Raw genomic sequence first — 21,887 nt, forward strand, 5'->3', positions numbered from 1 at the left:
CTGCCATATTAGAATTAGCACGAGAAATGACTATATCCTATCGCTCTAGTCCCTGGAAAGGAAGTGCAGGCCAATGATTATGCAGCCTCAGTGCTGTGGACACAGAGAAAGCACTGGGTGAGGGGCGGAAAGGGAGGCATCGTCCTCTTGCTTCAGTTGCAGCTAACATGGGTGCTAAGGATCATGTAAACAATGTTAGCGTTAATTTTTTTTTAAAGTTGTTATTATAAAAGCAACTAATTGATTTGGTTACACAATTTTGAGTATTTTTTTGGACTGATAGAGTCATATTCAGCTATCAAAAGTGTAGCTTTAAAATTAGAAATGTTTCTGAAAGAGAAATTGGAAACTTAAATAGAAGTTAACATTACATGTGAATTCCATTAAATGGTCAAATGTTAAAAAATCCTGTGAGACCCCAGGGGCTTTCTAAACTGGAGTTCCCACAGAACAATGGAAGATGTGTCCCCTGGATAGTTACTGAATACCATTGTGTTCACACTGGAAAAATCCCCAAATGAAGAGTGAGTGTCTCTCCATACTCTTTATTGTGTTCCATAGCCAACAAAAAAGTAAACGGAACCAGCAGACAGAAAACGTAACAAATTATCGACATCATAACTGAGATCTGAGATACTGATACTGTTTAACAACATAGGCTTCGGTTTCTGAAGTAACGGTATGAATGTAATTAGTATGCTAATATTGTCTATTTATTTGTTTGTTTGTTTATTTCAGCTCCTGAAATTATTGACGTATCCTCCAAGGCTGAAGAAGTAAAAATAACGACCATAACCAGAAAGAAAGAGGTTCACAAAGAACAAGAGGCTGTGTATGAGAAGAAGCGCGCTGTCTACGAGGAGAAGAAACTTTTCATCGAATCTCTGGAAGAACCTTACGACGAGCTTGAAGTGGAGCCGTACGCAGAGCCATATGAAGAACCTTACTATGAAGAACCAGACGAAGACTATGAGGAGACCAAGGTAGAAGCAAGGAGGGAAGTTCACGAGGAATGGGAAGAAGACTTCGAGGAAGGCCAGGAATACTACGAAAGGGAAGAAGGTTATGACGAAGGGGAGGAAGACTGGGAGGAAACTTACCAAGAGAGAGAAGTGATCCAAGTGCAAAAGGAGGTTTACGAAGGTGTGTATCGACCGGGGTCACTTCTTTTCTCTTTTCCTCAGGGTGTGATATTTTCAGGGCTATGAACCTGAGCTGCAATAGACAGGAAAGCAGTGCAATGACCATTTCGATCTTTCAAGGTTAGACCTTTTTAGAAACTTACTCTGGGCGTTTCTTTCAGGCTTTGATATTGTTAAGTCGAATCATGTTGCCCTGTCACGAAACCCCGGGGGTTGTCGTCTAATGCAGGAGTTCAGGGCTTACTTCCTCGCCCCTCTGCACCTCTGCTCAATCCTGCTTCGAAATCCAGCGCCAGGGATCATGTTAGCCATAAAGATCCCAAACGCAATACTTTACGCAAATATGTATTCTTATTTCCTTTGCAGTTCATACAGTCTGCTAGAACTTATTTAAGCATCCCTTTTTATTCCTCTGTTTTTGTTAAAGAATCACACGAGAGAAAAATTCCAGCCAAAGTGCCTGAAAAGAAAGCCCCGCCTCCAAAAGGTAGGTTATTGCGATTCTTGAACGAGATCAGAACATCCACATCATTATCATGGCTTGTTTGGCAAAGATGTATAAGTCACCAGTCCAATCCAATAGGCACAACTTCTTCTCTAAGCTTTATTGCATCAATGAATTTTCTTCCTAAGAATATCTAATGTACTTAATGCAAAAATTAAAAAGATGATAAAAAGATGATAAAAAAGATGATAAAAAGATGGTTATGATAAATATTTTTTTTTCAATAACCAAAATATTTCAAGTGCAGAAATTTGTACCTAAAGTTCGGAGTACCAGACTCATTTCTTTCTTAAAAATTATATATGTGTATATATGTATATATGCATGTAGACATATATTTTTCTCTATAAACATACGTAGATACATAGATGGATACATAGGGACAAAGAGAGAGTTTGAATAGAAATTCTAAAAGTACTGCAATTTCTTTAAAATGCTTGCAGTTGTAAAGAAGCCAGTAGTTGAAAAAATTGAAAAGACTTCTCGAAGAATGGAGGAACAGAAAGTTCAAGTCACCAAAGGTATTATGATTTAAAACATTTCTAATACCATGTACACACGTCATCTGTTTACTGATGTATATTCCCATGTTAGTTATTTATGTAATCATCTAAACTAAGATATTTTTAAATTTTGTGCAAAGCAATATTCTTCACAATACAAATATATTTGTACATATTTTTTAAGTACCCGAAGTTTCAAAGAAGATTGTTCCACAAAAACCTCGGATTCCAGTGCAGGAAGAAGTTATTGAAGTGAAAGGTATACATCTTTGTCTTTCCAGCTACAAGTTTTAAACATTTTCATTTATATCTATATGTGTACATATTTAAACAGTTCACAAATCTGAAACTACCAAAATACATTCTTCTACAGTATATATCTTATGTTGAGTTGTACATATGTATAATTTAAGGAAATAATAACATTCCCCTTGTTTCTAATTCTGCTTTAGAATTACATTTTTTTAATTAAAGGAAGTCTTCTAACTTTACTATGCAAGGCATTCCATTGCATATAATATTCCCTATCCTCTTGTTTACATGAGTAAACCCTAGTGGACTTGGAAAAACACCACATTACGTGTGAAGAAGTTGTGTCTATTTGATTCCCATTTAATAATGTTTGATAAAGCTGCATGGGTCATTTGTCCCTATGTATCAGAACATGGTTTGTATTCTTGTCAATACTAAATTTATTCTGAGGCTACTCATATTAACCCACTCATTCTGTGTCTAAAGACTTACATGTAATGTATATTACACGTAATGTACAAATTTACACGTATGTATTTGATCAGGTATCTTGTCCTAGAAAAAGAAATACTAAATGTGAAATACTCTCTTTAAAGTACCAGCCGTGCATACAAAGAAGATGGTTATTTCAGAAGAAAAGATGTTCTTTGCTTCTCACACAGAGGAGGAGATGTCAGTCACAGGTATAAGGCACATTTGAATTTGGGGGCTCAAATGGAAGGGTTTTAGATAATTTTGATCCCCCTTCTTCAGACCTAATTTGCGATTATGTAGGCGTTTCTGTCTCCTTGTAGCTCTCTGTCGTCTTTTCATTGCACACTTGTCTCTGTTTTAGTTTGTATTTCAATATTCTTTGTGAACTATAATTGCCACCCTTAATATGGCATACCAGTAATTCAGATGTACATTTTTTAAAGTCCCTGAGGTACAGAAGAAAACTGTTACTGAAGAGAAAATTCACGTTGCTGTTTCCAAAAAGATTGAGCCTCCACCTAAAGGTATCAGTGATTCCTTCTAAATTTAAAATCTTTTAAAGGTTCCGTCATAAGCCTTTGGATATGTTAATACTATGGAATGGGCTTGGTCACACAGTCAGCAGACCTACAGCCACTAGGTATAGTGGACATTCCAGGGGAGGCGAGATGACAATGATTATGATTGGAGGCTCTGGCCCCTGCTTCAGGGACCTTACAATCTGGTGACCACCTACTTGGGAGTAGAAATTTGATATCCTGGAGCCAGCTTGTGCCAGCTCACCAGAGCTGATGGTTGAATTTGCAGAAATTTTGCTACCTAGTGTTCCACACCTCCATGATTCAAAGTTGAGCTCTGTAAACTCACAATTAAACAAATTATATTGAAATCTATGATAAGCCGTTTGGACAGCTTACTTCCACTTGTACAGCATGTTGTTATTCTCTCTGTTCTTCACACCGACTGGGGCAAGGCGGTGGAAGCGCTAGATTGCGGGGGGGGGGCTGCCGCGCGTCCTTCCCACCTTCACGACCCTGATGTCTCCCTTGTTAGCCAGGGTGGGAGTATTTACACTGCCCCAGAAATTGAAAATCGGCAGCTGCTACAAATGAGAGCTCGTCCTCCCCCACATGCCCCACCCAAACTGTTAAACATTTAGGATACAAAAAATATTTAAGATAATGTAATGCAATTGTTAGAATGCACTTGCTTTATAAATGTGAAGTTTCTAAAACCGGCATCTCAGGCACTGGCACCTCTAAGGAAGGGCAGCTCCTAGCTGTTCCTAGCCAAGAGAAGGCTCCAGCAGTTGAAGGTCAATAACAACCACAACTTTTTCTAATTAGTCTTTCCTCTGGTTGGTTCCCTTGCCTCTTGCTTCGAACATGGAGTTTTCTTGCATTCATCTGGCATAAAATTATGATACGTGTCTACTCTTTATTTTAATTCTGTCCTGCCTTGTTGTAAAACCACACAATTTCTCAAAAATGGCATTTTTTTTAAAGTCCCCGAACCACCTAAGAAACGAGTCCCAGAAGAAGAGGTTGCCGTTCCCATTCCTAAAAAGGTGGAGCCTCCACCAGCCAAAGGTAGAATAATGTTTTTGAAAAAAAAAGTTGTTGGTGTCTATCTTTTTGTATCTTTTTCTGTGGGATCTGTGTATGAATGAAATAGCATCTGTAAATGATTTGTGACGTTTTCTCTGTATGTTGATTTCATTAGCTGTGGTACTGTGTTGTACAAGTATCAGTAACTTTAGACCATACTAACTGGGTGTTTGTTTCATGAAATGTATGTAGTGTCTCTGTGGTATCGATTTATTTTGCATACAGGTCTGCCACAAGTAGAGCATGTTTAATGACTGCCTAAATTCTTACGCTCTTACTGAGGATTGATGCTTTAGTGTAATCTTAATGTCTCAGAGGGAAACTAGAACTCAACATTGTTTCCACAATGTTATCTTTAAAGTTCCTGAAGTTCCCAAGAAACCTGTGCCTGAGGAGAAAAAACCTGTTCCTGTACCCAAAAAGGAACCTGCCGCTCCCCCAAAAGGTACACCAGAACTGATAAGGGGGCAGACCTTTGCCCCAAATGCCAGCGTTCTGCTTTATATGGTCTTCATAGTGTACTATGCTATCTTACTGTTCTGTGTCTTTTAGATGCCCCTGGTGTTTTCATTTGTTGGTTTCCTTCCAAGGCTATACTCTTGACATACATTATTTATGACACTGAACACTTTCAAAGACACCACCAGAAAATGTTCTTAAAAGAACTATGTCAAAATGCTATATTAAATTTTTACTATCTTTCCTCTGATAGAGAAAGAAGAAATCTTTGTGAAACTCATTTTCTACAGGCATCTTTCTAGAAAGACTCTTTTACCCCTCATCTTTGCGATTTTTCTTAATAAAAAACACCTCCGTGAGTTATGATGTTACAGAGTCACAACTGGAAAGTGTCTGACAGAACTGAATGTTAACGAGATAAAGATGTATACAATGCTGCTGGTAACGCCACTCTTCTGAAAAGTCAAGAGCAGCAAGTCTAGACTAGTTGGAAACATTGATTTTTGACATTTACTTTGACCATGTTTCCTGACATTAACTGAATGTCAATATTTACCGAAAGCGCGTTGCAGTTCTCTGATTAACTAGTCAGGGGACCTTTCATATGCATATGTTTGGATTCAATGTGCTAATTCCTTTATTTTGGTTTTTGAATTTGGTTTGTTCTTTTTTGGGGGGAGGGGGTTGGTGATGGTAGAGACACTATTTTATGGATGCAGCGAAGCTACAAACTGCATACGTCTGGTCTGATACAGAGAGATTCAGTAAGAATTCAGTATTATCCGATTTAGGAAAACCAGGCTTACTGAAATCACACATTTTAAATAGTGTTCCCATTTTTGCCTGACTTCCCATTTTCCATTTTCTTCCCAAAACAAATCTGTTTCTCTCTTTCTCAAATTCTTGACTTTCAGAATTCTGGGTCTTACTTTTAAAAAAATAATTCCTGATCTAATCATCAAAATATGATTTCTGATTATCTAGTCATTAAAATATGGTTATGTGAAAATAAGATACATTAAAAGGTCATATTACTAAAACCAGTACTAATACCAAAGCCCTTGATCACTGCTGAGGGAGATACAGAGGCATGTCTCACCTACCAGTAAAAATAAATATACATAGTAAAAAATATATATGTATAAACACCCATGTATGGATAATAAATACAGATGCAAATGTATCTGTCTGTATAATTACATTAAAATATTACAAATGCAAGCATAGAGGTGCAGGAGTTCACAAAAACTATCTTATTTAGGGGCGCCTGGGTGGCTCAGTGGGTTAAAGCCTCTGCTTTCGTCTCAGGTCATGATCCCAGGGTCCTGGGATCAAGCCCCACATCCGGCTCTCTGCTCAGCGGGGAGCCTGCTTCCTCCTCTCTCTCTGCCTGCCTCTCTGCCTACTTGTGATCTCTGTCAAATAAAATCTTAAAAAAAAAACCAAAAAACTATCTTATTTAAAATGGAAACAATTATTGCCAGCAATGCATGCTGTTAAAATGCTTCTGCCATTTTAAAAATTCCACATCATTAACACTTAGAATAGAGAAACTAAGTCATTGTAAACCTTTTCGGGTCAGAGATCCTGTTGAAAACTATGGAGTCTCTTAGAGAAAAGCATATATGCGTATACTCACAAAATGTCATGTACAGAACTCCCCAAAAGTCACTGACACATGGCTATCAGATTAAGAAGCCTACTCCATCATGAGTGTTTCCTGAGTTGCAAATAAACTATATTTGCACCAAAACCAAACAAAATCAGAAGAGAAATGGAACAAAATGGTATCATATAGATACAAATATTCTAAATATGTCTTAGCCTAAGATAGTCCTAGATAAATTAAATCCATTGTTATTATGGATTCCATTTCTTGATAAAAAGCCTAACAAGACTTTGCTACATTCTATATCTACAATCTGTATCGTTTGTGTAGTCACTGACTAATTTGTTTTTATCAAAAGCATACCAATATATAACAAATGAATTTTATACATATCTTTTTGTGTATATGACTCATTTCTAATTGCCTAAATGCCTCTATAACATTACTCATGACATTTATTACATTGTGACCTTTTTAACATCATAGTTTAATTTTCTGCATTATTTTGTCAATGCATAGAAACTCTATGGCATTAATGAACTACTAAAGATTGGTGTATGTGCCTACATCCATTCATAAAAGTGGTATATGTTGAACTAATGTTCTGTTTTAAAAACTTTAAGTCCCAGAAGTGCCAAAGAAACCTGTTCCTGAAGAAAAGATACCTGTTCCTGTTGCAAAGAAAAAGGAAGCTCCACCAGCTAAAGGTATAGTGCCTTGCTTGCTAAAGAAACCCTATCTTTATATCTTGAGTACAAAACATTTTTGTGTTTAACTATCTGTTGAGTTAGTTTAATTAAAAACGAGTGTTTTATGGTGTGAGTAATAATTCAATAGAAGTGTCTGTCCACCTGCCTACTTTCTTAAAAATACAGTCATTTCTAAAAATTAATGTCTTTTCAAGTTCCTGAAGTACAGAAGAGGGTTGTCACAGAAGAAAAAATAACCATTGTTACTCAAAGAGAGGAATCTCCACCACCAGCAGGTACTTAATTCCATCTTCATAAATAACCTTGTCTTTCCTTCAAGCTTCTTTAATTGCATGCCTTCTTTAATGGGCATGCCGATTCTGTGTTGCTCTTTTATTTTGCCTTTCTGAGAATCTTAAAATCAAATGCTATCTTTAAGTGCCAGAAATACCAAAGAAGAAAGTTCCTGAAGAAAGAAGACCTGTTCCTCAAAAAGAGGAAGAAGCTCCACCACCAAAAGGTATTGTCTCTCTCTCTTTCCAAGAACCATCTTTATATAATATCATGTAAGAAGGCAAATGGTGGTTTTGTTGGCTTTGTGATATGAATACATTGTGGGTGTATATCTGTGTTTGGGGTTGGGCTTCAGTGAGATAACTCTGAAGTTCTAAAAGTGCATGTTTCTAAATGCCAGTTCTACGAAAGAAACCTGTCCCTGAAGAGAAAGTTTCTGTACCAGTCCCTGTTGCTAAGAAAGCTCCTCCTCCCCGAGGTAGGATTTGTCTCAGACCTCTGACAAAAATCTTGTTGCCTGTGAATTCTTGTTCTATCCGGTGTTGTCTTGTGTGACCCTCCATCTCTCTTCTGATAGGGTGTGTGTGTGTGTGTGTGTGTGTGTATCCTCGTGATGTTTGTTGCGTGACTCGTTTTCCCATTTTGTTAGTGAGAGTGGCATACCGTGCATTTCTTCCCCAAACTCTTAGGGAAATAGGATTTTTAAGATTCTTGATCTTTTACACTTCAACTTAATGCTTTTTTAAAGCTGAAGTTTCTAAGAAAACTGTGGTAGAAGAAAAAAGATTCGCTGCCGAAGAAAGACTATCTGTTGCAGTTCCTCAAACAGTGGAAGTCATGCGACACGAAGGTATATAATCATAAGTGAGGGGAGAAATGGGTGTGTGTGTTTCCTCGAAGTCTTTCTTTCCAGATGTGACTGTTTACCTTGTAAGTTGTCCTTATCAGTGTCTACTGGCCGTAGCCTTCTGAGACTGAGTCTTTTGTGTCTGCAATTGTCTTAAATCATTTCAAGACAGTGAATAGGATGCTGAAAATGTGATAATTGTCAACATGGCCACATTTGGACATGATTTGAATATTCTTCTCAGTCTTGGGCTGTACAGTCCCCTTATCTTAATCTTAAATCAGCTCTCTCTTCCATGTGATGAGGAAGTCCTATTCAGCAGTTATAAGAACCACTATCCAGCTGTAGGGAACACATGGCTATTACCAGTGTTTCCAGGGACCTGAATTTAAATTAAATACTATCTTTTAAAATATCCACAGAGGAGGAGTGGAGTTATTCAGAAGAAGAGGAAAGAGTATCCGTTTCAGTTTATAGAGAAGAGGAAAGAGAGGAAGAGGAAGTGGAGGTTACAGAATATGAAGGTAAACAATGCCAATGAGCTAGAGATGATCTGGAGTCTTGAGCTGTTTTCTTGCACAGATTGTTTATCAGATTAATGAAAGTGGACACAAATTCAGTGAATATCCAAGGGCCTCTTTAGATGTATCTTTTGATCAAAACACAAGATTTAAGAGCATTATTAGAGTAAAAATCCAATGTATTGCTTGTCTATCGTCTCTTACTTGACTATATGGGAGGGAGTGGGGGGGAGGCCTTATATTTACATGTAATTAATGGCGCAGGTGTTTCCATCTACATTTATCCTTTCAGTAGATAGCACTTGGTTTTAGCATGGTGGGCCAGCATGAACATCACCTGGTAGTCTAATGTCTAAAACATAGGTAAGAGAAAGCAGTTTTTACAGCACAACTCACTAATGCGTCCTGGCTCACAGTTTTTAAATGAAGAAGAAATTGTATTACCTTATTACATTCCAGAAGTCAAGGCTGTTTGAGAGTGAAGCACTGAACACATAGGTCTTTCTTCTATTTCATGTATGGAAAAACAATTATGTAATATCTTTGATTGAATTAGTTTGTTGTTTAGACATTCCTATACCTATAACCTATAATGCTACTTCTCTACAGTTTCTTAAGGATTGAACAGTGAACTTTATTTCAGTCCTTTGCAATGAATTAAGATACCACTAGGTTTACTGCTAAAGTCCAGCACTCTGACTAAAGCTATTTATCTGAAAGAACTTTCCTAAGAAAGTTCTAATGTAGCTCTGCTTCAAAGAAAAATCAGTAAGTTCTATAACAAATTAACTCTCTTCCTAAAAAAAAAAAAACAACAAACAATAGAATTCTATATGTAGATGCCCTTGAGTCCATTTCTGACTAATAAAAGGTGCCCCACTTCTCCATGTAGAAGAAAATTCCTTGTGAAATCCTGATGTGCTGTCTTAATGGAATGGCTTGGAATAGAGCAGGATGGGACACAACTCCAAGAGGAAGCCCAGTGGTTCTGTTGTACTTCCTGGGAAGGGCCAAGGTGTTGGGCATAAGTCAGGAATCTGATAGATCAAAAAGGGCCCCATCCCTTCTAGATATGTTTGGGAAACAAAACATAACATGTACACAAGGAAAGTTCCCATTGCATGAATCTGATTTCAATTTTTAACAGTATCCATTATAAATCTCTTTCAGTCTTATAGCTGAAAAGAAAGACATTCTATAATATTCTTTGTTTTCATTAAGTCTTGATCTAGGGAAAAGTGGGTAGCCTGTTAAGTTTACTTCTAGTGTAAAGAGATATGTCTACAGTTAGATCTTCCTATTCTGTAGTTAACTTTATACATATAGGCTCAAAAACCATATGAAGACACCTGCCTCTTCTACTGTACTTGCCCCCACAAAACTAGGAAGAAAAAAAAAAAAAAAGCTTGTTTCCAAGTCCTCAGTAGGTTTTTCACATGTAATACAGGTCTTTTCTTTTTTATCGTCCATTATGTTTCCTCAAGTGTATGTTCCTGCCCCGAAGCCTTCAAATCTAGAGTGCTCTGTTATTTTGAAACTTATCTTCAAATGCTTGTTGTTAATTGAGCCACTAGGACTGTTTTTATGTCTTGTACTTGTCCTCTTCTTCCTGTAAATACAAGCATTACTATCTTTATGATACACTTGAAAATTAAATTACTGAAACTTATTTCCCAAATTCTTTATTAAGGCATACACTTCAATTAAAATGCACTTTTGGGAGGTTTTAAATGGGAACAGTGGGGGATTTGGCAAGTGTTAAACTTTTTATTATTGTAATTACTCTTTGAAGTAATAAATCACCGCTGAAATTAAACATGAAAAACACTACAACTTTTCTTTAAAACTGATGTCTTTAAAGTGATGGAAGAACCCGAAGAATACATTGTGGAAGAAAAGATGCACTTTATCTCTAAGAGAGTGGAAGCCGAACCGGCAGAAGGTATATCAACCCTTGAATTAATTTTAGCCCTATTTGTGTTGGGCTCGTCCCATTATTTATCTTCTCCTACAGTCAGTCTATCACTTGTATTGCCTATCTTGATAACTATCGTGGCTAAATAATCAGACTGCTTACATTTTTATGGAAAAGAAATCTGGGCATTTCTACATGCGTGTTTTATCATCTTTTCAAGTGGTTGAGAAGCATGAGAAGAAGATGGTACTGAAACCGAAAATTCCTGCTAAAGTAGAGGCACCCCCAGCAGCTAAAGGTACAGTCCTCCCTCAAAGAAACACAATATCCTTTGTCTCAGTGGCTGTATCAGTGCCTTCCATTTGCGTGCTGCCTGAGTTTTGTCAGCCCTGATGTATAGATATTTTTGCTGAACAGAGTCATTAATGTTTGTGTGTACGTATGATCTTTTCAAAAGGTGAATTCTAAGCCCCCAAATGTCACTTCTTCTGTAATGCAAACTAATACTCTTCAACTTAATCTTTCTAAAGTTCCTGAAGCACCTAAGAAACCTGTGCCAGAAAAGAAAGTCCCTGCTGCAGTTCCCAGAAAGGAAGAGGTGCCACCAGGTATCCTGGGCTTTGCTTTATTCTTGAACAATGTCCGTCTTTTTCCATCTTAAAGTGGTCCATTCTTCAAATTTTTAAAACGTTAACAAGAAAATAGTGTCTGTGTTTAATGTTTTTTCATCTTGTATGCTTGACTGTGTTGCTTGATATCTTTTAAGTGCCGGAAGAGCCAAAGAAGCCAGTTCCAGAAAAAAGGGTTGCTCTAAAAGTGGCTAAGAAAGAAGAACCTCCCCCCACCAAAGGTAAATGAAATCCTCCCCCACAAAAACCAGGAACAGTCTTGTCTTTCATCCTCTCACTGCTGTCCTTGGGTCACACCTTTGTTGTATTACTGCCTTATCTATGGGTGGAGTATTACTTGTTGTGAAGTTTATTTGTGTGTATTTTGTGAATTGCTGTAGTCTGAAATCACAGTCCTTTCTGGCCAATTACCACCCCACCCCCAAATACACTTAAAATAACTTAACTCCCTAATCCTAAAATTATCTTTCAAGTGACTGAGAGGCACATGCAAATTACCCAAGAAGAAAAAGTACACGTTGCTGTAACTAAAAAAGAGGAGCCTCCAAGAGCAAGAGGTACATGTGACCTTTCAATACACAGACTATTTTACTTACCCTCTTCTCTTACCAAATGCACTGGTTATGGGTGTTTGTTGTTGTTTTGTTGTTATAGTTGGGGTTTTTTTTTTATGTCTTAAATAATGAAAATGTCAAGTCCTTTATGTTTGGGTTACATTAGAAGACTGCCTTTTGTGGTCTGAGTGAGGGGTAAATCCTTAAAGTGAAATCTGTCTTTAAAGTGCCAGAGGAACCCAAGAGAGCTGTTCCAGAAGAAAAAATTCCAAAACTCAGACCTAAGAGAGAGGAGGAACCACCAGCAAAAGGTATACTTTTTCAAAAATCAAAAAGAGCATGTAGGTACTGAAACTAGTCTAGTGGAATTGGGATCCTTGGAGAAATTAATTTAAGTACATTTTAAAATAAGTCATATGCATGTGCAATTTCATATCAATCCAAAGTTCAACATTTCAGATACCAGAAAGTACTCTCTCTTCTTTCTTTTCCACAAAATTGTGAAGCTCCCCTGAATGTGTACTTTCCCTTAAAATGTACTTGTTTTCTAATATGTTATTGTCTGTATACTAAACTCATCTGCCTAAAGGATTGTTTTGTGTGGCAATCTTTGATAAAATTAAAATTTTTTTAAATTCTGAGTTTTCTACATTGTGCCAGTGGAGCTTCTTGAAACTACTTGAGTATTCAGATGAAGACACTATTTATGGGATTCAAGTTTCTGTCCAATGCTTGTTTGATAGTCTCTGTTGCTACTGTCTTGTTGTCTTTTTGAACTCTCTTATAAATACTACTTGATCTTCCTAAAAACTTATTCAATATCTTTGAAGCCTTAAGCAGGTTAGAAAAAAGTATTCTTCTGTATGTTAGACAGTGTTTATTTCCAAGTCTGTTGCTTTTTCTTGCCACGTAAATGAGAAGTGTGAATGACGGGCATGGTGATGGTTGTCTTTCTGTGTGGATTGTTCGTACACAGTATCTCTTAACATGTATATATTCAAGATCTCATAATTCACTTTTAATAATTACTCTTTTTAAAGTCACTGAATTCAGAAAAAGAGCTGTTAAAGAAGAAAAGGTATCCATTGAAGTTCCAAAAAGAGAAGCTCCTCCCGTGAAAGGTATGTTCTGCTTTCACCAAGTATTATACTGAAGCATGAAACTACATAGCCCTTTGCCTGCTACTTCCCACCCTTTATTGGCTTATTGTTGACTAAAGGCAGGAAATATAACATTTGAAATCATAAATAGCAAATGTACGCTCTGTAATACCTTGACCGGGAAAAGACATTCAGGTTCTCCCATAACCAGTGCATGAATCCATCACATAAGCATGAAATCAACGTGCATGGTCACTATCACCCCTAAATGAGCTTCAAGTAAAAAGCTGCCTGTTGTCAATATTATTCTAGAAGTAAGTGTAACTGAAGAGAAGGAATGGTCTTACACCCGGGAAGAAGAAATTGTTTCAGTAGAACGGGAAGAGGAGTATGATGAGTATGAGGAGTATGATTATAAAGAATTTGAGGAATATGAACCAACAGAAGAGTATGACCAATATGAAGAATATGAGGAACGCAAGTTTGAACATTATGAAGAGCATAAAGAGCATGAAGAGTATGTCACAGGTATGAGCAAGACTGCCAACCGGACATCACCTTAAATACATGCAGATTCCATTAGGGCAGGACAAACATTTGGGTGCCCAAAGAAATTTGCAAAGAACTTTATTTCATTTGACAAATTCAGAATTTTTTTTCTTACATAACTTCTAGGGGAAAAAAACCCTCTATAAATCTTAAGGTTATTATTAGACTTACTGTTAGACTTTGGGAATTATCTATTTCTTCCCTCATTTTTGCTCAGACACAAAATAGCAAACTTCCCAGAATTTGCTCTTCTTTCTCATAAGGGTGACGAGTTTCTCTGCAAGTGCCTGTGATCATTCCAATACATAGAATGTCTGAATGTCTCTTATTCTAAAGTTTGTTATTATCAAGCATGATAGAAAAATACACTCTCTCTGGGTTCCCATCTTGAAAACTTGACAAAGACTGCTTCCAAAGTAAAGACAAACATGAAGGCTAACACGAGCAGTTGTGTTCTGTCTAATGATAATCAAATTTGTAGGTGTACAATTTGGCTCCACACGATTCCTTTATTTTACTCAATAAGTTCCTACTGGAATTTTGAAATTAAGCAATGTTATTTCACTTAGCCAGTTTCTGACATTTCATAGCTTCACTTTGAGAACATTCTATGTGATTTTACAGGTAGCATTAAAAACCAATATTACATACAAGGAATAACACAGAGGACCATAGGGTAAGGGAGGGAAAACTGAATGGGAAGAAATCAGAGAGAGAGAGACAAATCATGAGAGACTCTGGACTCCAGGAAACAAACTGAGGGTTTCAGAGGGGAGAGGGTTGGGGGATGAGATAACCAGGCAATGGGTATTAAGGAGGTCATGTATTGCGTGGAGCACTGGGTGTTATACACAATAATGAATCATTGAAAGCACATCAAAAACTAATGACGTACTATATACTGGCCAATTGAACACAATAATAAAAATAAATAAATAAAATGGGGTGCCTGGGTGGCTCAGTCAGTTAAGCATCTGCCTTAGGCTCATGTCATGATCCCAGGGTCCTGGGATGTAGCCCTGTGTTGGGCTCTCTGCTCAGTGGAGAACCTGCTTCTCCCTCTCCCTCTGCCTGCTGCTCTGCCTACTTGTGCTCGCTCTCTCTCTGTCAAATAAATAAATAAAAATCTTTAAAAAAATAAATATAAAAGAAAGAAAGACCCACACACACCAAGAAAACCCCTAATGATGTACTATATGTTGGGTAATTGAACATAATAAATAAACAAAACTCAATATTATATAGAAAGAAGTTTTAACCATGATTTTTTCTACCCGAAGTGAAATGAGACTGTTAATATGGAGGAGAGAATTACAATGACTTAATTGAAGCAAAAAGGCAGCAGGAAAGGGTACTGTCAGCTTGTTTAGGGCTTTTAGACCTTATTCTACTTGGACCTGTGATTCTCACTCACCTCTAGAGGCTATGGCTACACTGTAGATAAAAGATAAATAAAGAAATAGAATTTGTTATTATGTTCCAAAGTCTGACATTATATACCCTGTATGTACTTTTTTTAAGAACCCAAGAAGCCTCTCCCAGTAAAGCCTGTCCAAGAAGAACCAGTTCCCACAAAGCCAAAGGCCCCTCCAACTAAAGGTAGAGTGAGCAAGACATTATGAGTCCTGAGAGACCGGTGTTCCCTACATGTCTGTCATACTATAAACACTTGTTGAAGTGGCAGCACACAAATTGTGTGTGTGTTTGGGGATGTTGTGTTGCACATCGTATTTCTTAACTTTTTGTTCTTACTACTCTTGAGACATCTGGCTCAGGTTTTTAAAATCTGTTAATCTTGATATTTTAAAGTGCTGAAGAAAGTAGTCCCCGAAGAAAAAGTCCCAGTGCCCATTACCAAGAAACTCAAACCTCCACCACCCAAAGGTACATTGCAGAGTGATAACTACGAGATACATCTTTGTTACTCATGTTCTATAATATGTCTTTGTACCTTGTCTGCTGTTTTTTGTTTTTACTGAATGTATTGATTCTTACATTTCACGGGGGGGGGGGGGTTCTGTGTGTATTTTTATGTGTATGGTATTTGTGTGATTGGTTTTAATGCTCTTTAATAATTAATATCTTTAAAGTGCCTGAAGAAGCAAAGAAACTTGTTGAGGAAAAAATACACATTTCAATTACCAAACGTGAAAAAGAGCAGGTGGCTGAGCCAGCTGTTAAAGGTATAATCATTTCCTTCGAAAATCGTGGTCTTTTACAATACCTCTTTTAAAATTAACGTAGCTATGTTTGCTTTGTTTCGTTGTTATATATGTCTTTGAAGTTAGTCATTGGGATTTGTTGGGCATAAAAATCTGTCAACATAGGATAAGAAGGTAATGCTACCTTCAAAAGAAAAAGTTATTTTGAAATATATCCATAGCCTATTACACAACAGCTGTGGCTACAATATAGATAAAACAGAATGCTTGGATTTAAAATTGGTGACCATTTGGTACATTCCTGACTTATCTAAATTCATGTAATGATATAACAATGTTGACCCCAGTTCAACAACTGTTTCTGCATTCTGAAGTTATTTTGAAGGTTACCAAAAAAAAAACAAAAAACAAACAAACAAAAAAAAAAAAACCCTAACTCAGTGGTTTGTCATTTTTTTTTCTAACTATGAAGTAACTTCTGTGCCCTTTCAGAAAGTATACTTATCCAGAAGGAAATTTAGCTTTAAGTAAGGGATATTTCCTACAAGCAGAGATACCTGAACACTAAACATCATTTCACGTTTGGGTTCTGCTACTTCAAACTTACTTGTGTATATCTGTATATATTTATCCCAGTGAGGTTCAGAATCATTTTCAGGGAACATATAAAATTTTTTATGAATGAACAGTTGTATATCTATCATATGAGAGGCACTTGCAAAATTATTCTGTTCTGCTCAAACTGTGACAAAGCAACCATTGCCTGGGTGGCCTGTTTCTGACAATAAAATATCCTTATACTTAAATTTCAAGTGCCTGTGAAGCCCAAGAGAGTTGTCACAGAAGAAAAAGTACTTGTTCCTAAAAAAGAAGTAACAGCACCTGTTAGAGGTACCTAATACCACTCTTTTTAATGTGTTCTTTGTCGTCTTTGCTGTAAAATTCATGTGCAGCTCTATGTGTGAAGTTCTTCTCTGGGAAAGATAAACCCTGTTCTTTCTTCTGTTACAAATGCCTGTGTTCCTACTGTGTCTTAATTTCATTGAGTCATCGGTAAATGTCAAACCTAAAGATAATCTCTTTAAAGTGCCAGTACCAAAAAGACAAGAACAAGAAGAGATTGTCTTTGAAGAGGAAGTTGTAACTCAAGTAGAGGAGTATTTTGAAGAAGAAGAAGAGTACATTCATGAAGAAGAGGAACTCATAACTGAAGAAGAAGTCGTACCAGTGATACCAGTCAAAGGTAGATTATATCTCCTACAAAGAGATACATAGCGGCATCTTTAGAAACTGGGTGTCTAATTTAGTCAGATTCTGGGGTTTATTAGCACCAATGGCCAATTCTGCTTATTTTAGAAACACACACTTTTGATGCTGAAATATGATTTCTGCTGTTCGCTTTCACATTTTCTATCTTGTATGCAACATTTCCAAAATTCTTAATAATATCTTTAAAGTGCCCGAAATACCCAAGAAACCTGTACCAGAAGAGAAGAAACCTGTTCCTGTTCCCAAAAAGAAGGAAGCCCCACCAGCAAAAGGTATAATCACCATTCATAATGTAGGCCTTAATCTGCATAGAAATCATTCACTATCTTCTGAGTTCACAACCTTGTGTGTTGCTCTCTGTTGTTAAAGATGTTAATTGTGCTTTATACAGATGTGTTGTTACCAGTAGTTAAAACTTACCAATAAACACTATCTTTAAAGTGCCTGAGATTCCTAAGAAGCCAGAGGAGAAAGTTCCTGTGCCCATTCCTAAAAAAGAGAAGCCTCCACCAGCTAAAGGTACATCTCTTTATAATCCATCAGTGGGATAAAGTGATAATTTACTCATGTAGTAGAACTTGACAACCCCTATCTATTCTTTCCCCATGCCAATATTAACAAAACAAGGACCACCCTACTGGTTCTAGGAAGAGTTTGCCATGTATTCATCTCTGATTTTTACCATCAAAGCATGCTGACACTTAGTGCTTGGCTCTTACTCTTTAGTAGAACATTCTTAAAATTCTTATTATAATACCAAAGTGGGCAAAATCACCATTTGCCAGGCATTGTGTCTTGTCTCTATCACCAGTCTATGTTTTCTCAGTGTTCTCTATTTAAATTTGTGTGCATCTCCTGGCCTTTGTTTTGTGGCTATTATTCTTATCACTCTTAAAGGATAAAATTGTGTGATGCTTCAGTAAAGTCCTAAAATTGCTGGATTCTTATCAATGGGTGGAAAATTTGACACTAATCCTACTTGGTATCTTTAAAGTTCCTGAAGTGCCCAAGAAGCCAGTACCAGAGGAGAAAGTACCAGTACCAGTTCCGAAAAAGGTGGAAGCTCCACCTGCCAAAGGTACATGAACTCACCAACACTTTTTTAATTCACATTTGCATACAAGTAAAAATTAACTGGTTCAATTCTGTGCTCTTTGGGGATGCAACTCTTTAATATTGCTTTATGGGGAAAAAAAGATTTTATTTTAAAGATAAAAATCTTCTTGAAATACCTTTGTCATACTTTTATTACTATATCTTCATCTTTTTGAGACTATGCTTAACCTTGTATAACATTTTACATTGTATAACATTTTTTTCTAAAAAATTTCTTTAAAGTCCCAGAAGTGCCCAAGAAGCCTGTGCCTGAGAAGAAGGTGCCAGTTCCTGTTCCTAAGAAGGTAGAGGCTCCACCTGTAAAAGGTACATCATTTCATCATTTATGTACATGGGGGGGGGGCTTTCATTTTTATATATTCACATGCAAATCCCCCCATAACATTACAAGTTTAAAAATTGGCCTTATTATATAAATATTTAGTGATTTAGTAAATATTTAGTGATTATTTTCATATATATTGCTCTAAGACATATAAAAGAACACATATTTAAAGACCAATAATATTTTTAAAGTGCCAGAGGTACCCAAGAAGATCATCCCAGAGGAAAAGCCAACACCTATTCCGAAAAAAGTGGAAGCTCCACCACCCAAAGGTACAGTAATCTCTAACAGAACCAGGGCAAAAAGGAAAACTAACTGGTCTTATTCAGCCTTGCTAATTACAATTAATGCTTCATGACCTTGAATCTGATGACAGTTGATGCCTCTGTGATCACAGAATACTTGCTTTTCATGTTGTCCCATTGTCATGAATAGTGTACATAAAAGTGACACTTGAACGATTGAATAAATATCTTTAAAGTGCCAAAGAAACACGAGCCAGTTCCAGTTCCTGTAGCTCTACTTCGGGAAGAAGAAGTTCCATTTGAAGAGGAAGTTTTCCCTGAAGAGGAAGTTTACCCTGAGGAAGAAGAAGTTCCTCCTGAGGAAGAAGAAGTTGCTCCCGAGGAAGAAGTTCCTCCTGAGGAAGAAGAAGTTCCTCCTGAGGAGGAAGAATTTATACCTGAGGAAGAAGTCGAACCCGAAGAAGAGGAAGTTCTTCCAGAAATTAAACCTAAGGTGCCAGTACCTGCACGAGGTATAGCAACTCTTCTTGGAGTCATCAAGGTCTCTTTTGTGTTGAATTCTGCCTTTCCATCTTTTTTTATTCATCTCCAGTTTTATCTATGTAATACTTCACTCTTTATGTTGTCTATCTACTAAATCTGAGAAAACATTCCAGACACGTGTGCCTTTATTATTGTGTCTGTCACATGTGTCTGTCTCTTGAAAATGATTTGGGTGTCTTCAAATTTCATAATATGAATTGTTATTTATTTGTTTGTGGTCTTATTTTCACTTGTCTTTTTGTTATATATATATAGTACTGTGCATGTGATTTTTAATGTCTTAAAATGAATGTTTTTAAGTGCCTGAAGTGCCAAAGAAACCTGTATCTCAGAAGAAAGTCCCTGTTCCTGCTCCTAAAAAAGTGGAACCTCCACCACCCAAAGGTATACCTCCCCAAAGTGAATATGCATTCTTCATCCATAGCTTCACCAGAAAAATTATGGTGGAACTGGGGTTTAGGAAAAGTTATATTTATAAAACAGTCACATTTTTCTTAAAATGTTCAGGAACACTGATATCCACTTTTCATTGGATGCAAAGCAATATTCAAGAACAAAGATAAAAGGAAGTATTGTCTCCAAAATTGCCACAGAATTCTACCTAGTAACCTGTCATTTTAGTAAACTTCATAATTTTCATATAGCTATTCTGCAAAGCTGAATTATCTACACAAAAAGATACCTGAAAAATATAAGGGATAAATTTTTCTAAATTTCATCCTTCAACTATTTATATGAAGTGCTTTTGTAACACCAGGATGAAAAGAAAAAATGATTGGAGTATTTATCAAAACACTGAGTAATAGCTTATGCCTTCTGATACATACATATAAATGGGAGCCCAGCAGGTTTTGATTTTAGCCTTAGCTTTTTCCTTGCTGTATCATTCTGAGCAAGTCTTTTAACCAGTCTGAGCCTCAGGTTTGTCTCCTATAAAATGGGGAGAATAATAGCGGTCCTTGTGGGCTCAGATATTATTGTGAGGATAAAATAAAGTAAGGTATGTGGAAGTGCTCTATCACTGAATGAATTATGCAGATCAGTTCATAGTATAGGATGAAGTCTACATATCTGTAACTGTATTTTCTGCCAAAGGTCATGGCGTAGTAAGCATAGTGCCTCCACCAGGTTAAATAGTCATATAATCAATCAGTCCTTTATTAGACTTCAGGGATTCAGAAATACTTTATAGATAATGATTTAATAAATTACTGGTGACCTTGAAATGGTTGAAATGACAACATCTGTCCTCTGATATTCAAGTAGGTTGCTGATCCCTCACTCTATAAAACCTATTTCTGTCATAGCACTGGGCTCCCGACATGCCCTATGTCTCTATCTTGAGCAACTCTTGCATGTGGTCTTTCTGTGTGTGAACTTCTTGTGTTCTCTCTTTTTTATTCCTCACAATAAATTCTTATCATGAAATGATGTCTTTAAAGTGCCTGAGGCTAAGAAGAAAGTAACAGAGAAGAAAGTGGTCATTCCTAAGAAAGAGGAGGCTCCTCCTGCCAAAGGTACTACCATTCCCAAGCCAATTAGACACCGCCATTGCTTTCTCTCACCTGTGAGAGTCAAAGTGTCCTCTTTCAGTATTTGTTAGTATAACTTATATTATTGCTATGTCTATGTCTCCATGTTTGTGCAACTTAAACTATAAAAAATAAAATAATATCTTTAAAGTGCCTGTGGTGCTTAAGAAACCTGAACCAGAAAAGAAAGTGCCTCCTCCTGGTCTTAAGAAAGCAGTGGCTCCTCCTGCCAAAGGTATATCACCCAAAAAAGGATGTGTTTGCTGTACCAGTGTTGAACTGCGATGCTGTCCACACAGATGTTCAGCATAAATGTTTGTCTGCCTTGTATGGTCTGTCATTGCCATTCACCATTTGTGACTCTGAAGCACCCATGTTTGTGCTATGTCAGTTTTTCCACTTTGTGTGTTTTATGTTGATTCCCTATGTATGTTGTGTCTAAAAAATAAAAACACTCAACTAATACATCTTTGAAGAGCCCAAAGTAACTAAGAAGCCAGGCCCTGAAGTATGCTTTGCTCTTCCCACAAAACTAGAGGCTCCAGCAGTAAAAGGCAGAATATTTCTTTAAATGGGCTCTTAGTCTTAAATCACAAACCTTATTTTTGTTTCATTAACTGATTCTGTGAAATCTCCATGTTTCGTCTTGTGCATGTGTATCTTGATATTTACTCCCTTGTGTTGAAAAAGGGGGAAACTTGGTCTTTATGCACTCTTCATTCGTTCTTGCATTTTAAGTACCTAAAACGATCAATATCTTTTAAGTTCCTGAGGTACCTAAAAAAGTAGAAGAAAGACGAATCATTCTCCCTGAAGAAGAGGAAGTTCCACCGGTTGAAGGTAGATGACTTTCTAAGAAAATAGATTTTCCAGGTCATCATTGTCTTATTATTGTCTAATACTGGAAGGAGGCAAATGCACATTTCACTTCAGAAAATAAAGATATTCAGACTCTAAAAGAAATCATTATTTACCTAATAGAAACTGGGCAGGCAAATTAAAATCAACTGACTTTCTTACATATTTAGCCAATTTGTCTGTCTGTC

General features: G+C 36.8%; 1 protein-coding gene across 1 annotated transcript in view; it reads left to right on the forward strand.

The window, feature by feature from the left end:
• The window catches only part of TTN (titin), a 272,495-nt gene that overhangs the window by 110,370 nt on the left and 140,238 nt on the right, over positions 1–21,887 (forward strand). The window contains exons 113-149 of the mRNA XM_080798480.1: positions 739–1,143; positions 1,570–1,629; positions 2,091–2,168; positions 2,335–2,409; positions 2,999–3,085; positions 3,320–3,400; positions 4,382–4,465; positions 4,845–4,928; positions 7,175–7,258; positions 7,456–7,536; positions 7,680–7,760; positions 7,935–8,012; positions 8,283–8,384; positions 8,804–8,905; positions 10,764–10,844; positions 11,038–11,115; positions 11,348–11,425; positions 11,584–11,667; positions 11,920–12,003; positions 12,228–12,311; positions 13,041–13,121; positions 13,413–13,628; positions 15,171–15,248; positions 15,459–15,533; positions 15,740–15,832; positions 16,625–16,702; positions 16,899–17,054; positions 17,269–17,352; positions 17,522–17,599; positions 18,075–18,158; positions 18,419–18,502; positions 18,713–18,793; positions 19,003–19,278; positions 19,610–19,693; positions 20,752–20,826; positions 20,993–21,076; positions 21,607–21,681. Of these exons, the coding sequence (XP_080654606.1) occupies positions 739–1,143; positions 1,570–1,629; positions 2,091–2,168; positions 2,335–2,409; positions 2,999–3,085; positions 3,320–3,400; positions 4,382–4,465; positions 4,845–4,928; positions 7,175–7,258; positions 7,456–7,536; positions 7,680–7,760; positions 7,935–8,012; positions 8,283–8,384; positions 8,804–8,905; positions 10,764–10,844; positions 11,038–11,115; positions 11,348–11,425; positions 11,584–11,667; positions 11,920–12,003; positions 12,228–12,311; positions 13,041–13,121; positions 13,413–13,628; positions 15,171–15,248; positions 15,459–15,533; positions 15,740–15,832; positions 16,625–16,702; positions 16,899–17,054; positions 17,269–17,352; positions 17,522–17,599; positions 18,075–18,158; positions 18,419–18,502; positions 18,713–18,793; positions 19,003–19,278; positions 19,610–19,693; positions 20,752–20,826; positions 20,993–21,076; positions 21,607–21,681 (3,753 nt within the window). The remainder of the gene's footprint in view (positions 1–738; positions 1,144–1,569; positions 1,630–2,090; positions 2,169–2,334; positions 2,410–2,998; positions 3,086–3,319; positions 3,401–4,381; positions 4,466–4,844; positions 4,929–7,174; positions 7,259–7,455; positions 7,537–7,679; positions 7,761–7,934; positions 8,013–8,282; positions 8,385–8,803; positions 8,906–10,763; positions 10,845–11,037; positions 11,116–11,347; positions 11,426–11,583; positions 11,668–11,919; positions 12,004–12,227; positions 12,312–13,040; positions 13,122–13,412; positions 13,629–15,170; positions 15,249–15,458; positions 15,534–15,739; positions 15,833–16,624; positions 16,703–16,898; positions 17,055–17,268; positions 17,353–17,521; positions 17,600–18,074; positions 18,159–18,418; positions 18,503–18,712; positions 18,794–19,002; positions 19,279–19,609; positions 19,694–20,751; positions 20,827–20,992; positions 21,077–21,606; positions 21,682–21,887) is intronic.

Source organism: Martes martes, assembly GCF_963455335.1.
Source record: "Martes martes genome assembly, chromosome: 3".
NCBI classification, from domain to species: Eukaryota; Metazoa; Chordata; class Mammalia; order Carnivora; family Mustelidae; genus Martes; species Martes martes.